Source organism: Dipodomys spectabilis, unplaced genomic scaffold (assembly GCF_019054845.1).
Source record: "Dipodomys spectabilis isolate Male_0828 unplaced genomic scaffold, ASM1905484v1 ptg000323l, whole genome shotgun sequence".
Taxonomy (NCBI): domain Eukaryota; kingdom Metazoa; phylum Chordata; class Mammalia; order Rodentia; family Heteromyidae; genus Dipodomys; species Dipodomys spectabilis.
Genome location: NW_024871000.1, coordinates 3,038,398 through 3,043,036, shown reverse-complemented (window position 1 = coordinate 3,043,036; position 4,639 = coordinate 3,038,398). Strand labels below are relative to the sequence as shown.

At 40.1% G+C, this 4,639-nt stretch overlaps 1 protein-coding gene across 1 annotated transcript; it reads left to right on the top strand.

Moving 5' to 3' along the window:
* Positions 1-1,078: 1,078 nt before the first annotated feature.
* On the top strand, positions 1,079-1,609 carry LOC122128111 (tRNA-specific adenosine deaminase 2-like). The gene has a single exon (XM_042702434.1). The coding sequence runs from the start codon at positions 1,103-1,105 to the stop codon at positions 1,535-1,537; it is 435 nt and encodes a 144-aa protein (XP_042558368.1). The 5' UTR covers positions 1,079-1,102; the 3' UTR covers positions 1,538-1,609.
* The last annotated feature ends 3,030 nt before the right edge of the window (positions 1,610-4,639 follow it).

Sequence of the window (4,639 nt, the reverse complement as noted above, 5' to 3'; positions counted from 1 at the left end):
CTCTTGATCTTTGTGTATTCTCATTCTGCTCTCACAATTGCTGTATTACTCTTTGATTAGCTTCCTCATGTTCATGCAATTCCTGAAGTTCTCTTTGACTGTTCTCAACCTGCTTACACAATACCTGTGTTTCTCTTTTTCTGTTATCCTCCTCCTCATTGCTGTGTTTCTCTTTGATTGTTGTCAGCCTGCTTATGCAATTCCTGTATTGCTCTTTGACTGTTCTTAATCTGCTCACGCATTTCCTGTACCAATCTTTGAGTAGCTTCTGCACTCTCACGAGATTCCAGTATTAATCTTTGGTTTGCCTCTCTCTCTCCCTATCATGCTCACACTGAGTCCTTTGCAGGTTTTCAATCTTTTCATTCACCATTTTTACCAGTATTGTTTGTACAGATTTTTGGGAACTGTCCTCTGGATTATTCATTAACTATTCTGTCAACTGTTTATCATGAGTGGGAGTCCAGATACCTGGGCTTGCCATTTTTCTTCTGTTTTTCTGGCTTCTTCTGCTCATTTGGTATGAAAGTAACACTAATTTTGTGCTAGAACATAATTTTAAGGCAAGCATCAACCAAAGTTTGGTAGTTGCATAGTCAAAAGGCTATAGACACAATCTAGTTCAACAGATACAATCTATTCAACATCAAACAACTATGGATTAATGGGCTAAGAATAGCAAAGAAAAAAATTGGCAAACCAGAAATTATTAGATGTAGGGAGAAATGTGGGGGAAAATAGAATTATAGGGTGGTGGCGAGGTAAGATGAGAGTGAATTTAACCAAGGCCTAATCTCAGAGAGGGAAATGGATTGGACAGAATGATAGGAGAGACATTAAGAAAAAAAAACCCAGAAAATATAGAAAAACAAAAATTTAAATTTAAAAAGATAAATACTTGGTTCCCGGCCCGGAAGGCCCGCTGGTCAGAGCTGTGCGTTAACCCGGCTGGATGGAGGCGGAGGCGTTGGCCGCGTCCATGCCAGCCCCGGGCGTCTCAACCGCCGTGTCTTTGGCCCTGGAGACGGCACGGTGGATGGAGGAAGCGATGCGCATGGCCAAAGACGCCCTTGAAAATACCTAAGTCCCTGTTGGCTGTCTTATGGTCTACAACAATGAAATCGTGGGGAAGGGAAGAAATGAAGTGAATCAAACCAAAAATGCTACTCGACATGCAGAAATGGTGGCCATTGATCAAGTCCTAGATTGGTGTCAACGAAATGGCCAGAGTCCTTCTGCTGTGTTTGAACATACCGTGTTGTATGTCACTGTGGAACCCTGCATTATGTGTGCAGCTGCTCTCGGCCTGATGAAAATCCCTCTGGTCGTCTACGGCTGTCAGAATGAACGATTTGGTGTCTGTGGCCCCATTCTAAATGTTGCCTCTGCTGACTTACCAAATACGGGAAAACCGTTTCAGCGCATCCCTGGATATCGGGCTGAGGAAGCTGTGGAACTGTTAAAGGCCTTCTACAAGCAAGAAAATCCTAATGCACCAAAATCAAAAGTTCGGAAGAAGGAATTTCAGAAATCCTGAACTTGTAATGAAAGACGAAAGCCCCATGGTGACCTGGATGGAATCCCCAGCCTGAAAAGCTGCTGGCATGGAGGGAGCATATATTATGTGTTGTTTGTTATTCTCCGGGAAGACGGAGAATAACGTTTGCACTCTTAAGGGAACAAATTAGTGCTTTTTAAAAGGCTGACAATTGTAAACAACTATTAGCTTCTCCACAGCTGAAAGAACATTTTTATGAAGGGGGGAAAAACTAAAGTTTGAGGTTTTAGGAATTAGCAAACAGTACATGTCTTTAAGCCACAGCTTCAATCCATTCCAGCTGAGTGCAGGCTGGGATTTCAGTGTCCATCCACACCCCATCACCTGCACTCATTTGGAATAGAAAGCCATGGTCACGTGTGTCCTTTACAACTGGCTTTTTGGAGGTGGAGTTGGATTTTCATTCTTTATAGCTGTTGTGGTCTCCCAGTGTATTGGCTGCGTGAGTGTGAGTGTGTTTGTGTGTGTGTTGGCTTTAGGGCTTGAACTCAACATGTTGATACACTCTGGCTTTTTTGCTCAAACTGGAGTCACACCTCCAGTCCTAGCTTTATGTTGGTTAATTGCAGATGAGTCTCACGGACTTTTCCCCCCAGCCTGGCTTCAAACTGTGACCCTCAGATCTCAGCATTTTTTAGTCGCTAAGATTACAGGTGTTAGCCACCAGTGCTGGGCAAGTCTCCCTTTTTTCTACATTGTATATTATTTGTATACACTGTATACATGTGATTGTGAAATCTATTGATTTTATTAAATACATAGAAAAAATGTTTTTAAACAAGTGCCTAAGGGTCATTTAAAAATTGTACCATGTTGCTATAATAGAATCTTAAGATATTTCTGTTTTTAAGGGGCAAAGCATTAAAGGACAATAACATAAATAAGACAGTTCTTTGGTTCCCTGAACCAAAACAGGGTCTTCTGCCTCAGCAAGATTATATTCTCACAAGGATGGATGAAAAAAACGTAGTTATATATTGGAGGGTGAAGAGTTCCAACAACAGTTGGGCATAGTGATACACATCTGTAACCCCATCACTTGGAAGGCAGAGGGAGTTCAACAAGACACTGTCAAAGCAAAAAGTTACAGCGAAATTAAAAAGGAACAAGGTGAAGAAGAATGCCCACTGGTGTGAATGCCAGTTGCAAAATTAAGTAGCATGATACATTTAATCCGAAATCAGCTGTTCCTCATTTGAAAATCCAGGTTATAACTGTTAAATTTAATACCTAAAATTTGAAACTGCACAGGAAAGAATATCCACAACAAAACTTTCAGTGTTACTGGGTGCAAGAAGTGTCCTGACATTTGGCAGAGCTACCCCAGGTGCAGTATACGTCTCTTCCCAAAAGGGGGCCTCAGCGTTCCACCAGAAGCCTAGTGCCAGGCTCCTCAGATGGGTTCATTTCTTCAGTGGATTCATTTCCTTGATACAAAGCATCTGTATTTGTTGCTTCTGCCATTTGAGCGATGTCTCCAACTTGTTTGTTTTGAATTACTTTACAGACTGGAATGAAATTGTGGTGGAAGTATTTTTATATTGCTGAGAATAGCAGCTAATCACAGTTACATGCTTCGAAGGACTTATAATTGCTTGGTTTTGCGTGTGGTGTTTTTAACGGCATTTGAGACATTTTATGAGGAAGGATATGCATCGTTTCAAATCTACAACAATGATGCATGCACCTTCAATTTTATCTACTCTAAAATTTGTCTTCTCATTAAATGTTAGTGCCATGAAAAAAAAAGATAAATACTTAAAAATTATGTAAGTTTATAGATGATATTGAGAGAAGAAAAGGATAGGATGAGAAGAAGGGAGGGAAGAAGGGAGGGATAGAAAGGAGACACGAAAAACACAAGACCACAATAAAACCCCAAGACTACACTATAGCTACCAGCACGACTATGTTTATTGCAGCATTATTTACCATAGCTAAAATAGGGAACCAACCCAGATGTCTCTCAGTAGATAAATGGATAAAGAAAATGTGGTATATATACACAATGGAATTCTGTGCCTCCATCAGAAAGAAGGACATTGCCCCATTTGTTCAGAAAGGGAAAGACTTGGAAAAAATTATATTAAGTGAAGTAAGCCAGGCCCAAAGTAAAATAGGTCCCATGGTCTCCCTTATTTGCAACAACTAGTATATGTCTGAGTCAAGCAGAAAAGATCAGATAAATTAATGTTAGGGGAATGAACCCCAATATAAGTATTCAAGTTTTTTTTTCCTTTCATGCAATTGTTTCTATCATATTTATAAGATGATTTCTATGTTTCTTTGTATGTCCCTTCCCTACGGTATAACCCGTGCTTTCACTGTATTTGATGTTGGTATGATTTGTGGAGGGGAAGGGGAAAAAAATCATTTAACTAGGGATACAGGTGGACCCATTGCAACAAAGAGATGTACAAGTCATTATGTCAACAAAAGAACTTTACAAGCAGTTGGTGGGTGGTGGGGGGAAGTTCGGGTAGGAGGATGGTGGAGTATGGCAAGGGATAGAAGGGGAAACAAAGAGGAGGCAACAATTCTTGATAAGAAAGGTATTCGTTACCTTGCCCATGTAATTTTAACTCCTCTGTATGCATTCTCACAATTAAAAAAAAAAAAAAAACAAGAAAAAATGGAAAAAACAAAAATTTAAATTTAAAAAATGAAACACTTAAAAATTATGTAAGTTTATAGATGATCTTGAGAGAAGAAAAGGATAGGATGAGAGAAAGGGAAGGATAGAGAGGAGATACGAAAAACTGAAAACTAAAAATTCTCAAAATTTGTTACTTGAAAATTATATAGGTATAAAGAAAAATGCTGCTATTGAACAAGTTAAGCCAAGGAGGTGGCGGGGAAGATGGCAGAGGAGAAGCTGGAGGCTAAACAAGCTCTCCCATAGAAAGCAGTTTTAGAGTTCCAGTGAACAGTCCTAAGCCAGAGAATCACACCAAGTGTGCCATCACAGGACAGAGAGTTAGGCCAGCTAAGGAAAATCAAGGCAAATAGAGAGATCTGAGCTCTTGCCAGCAGCCGCCACAGATGCGACCCAGTTTTTGCAGCCCCCAAGAAGGTGGATAA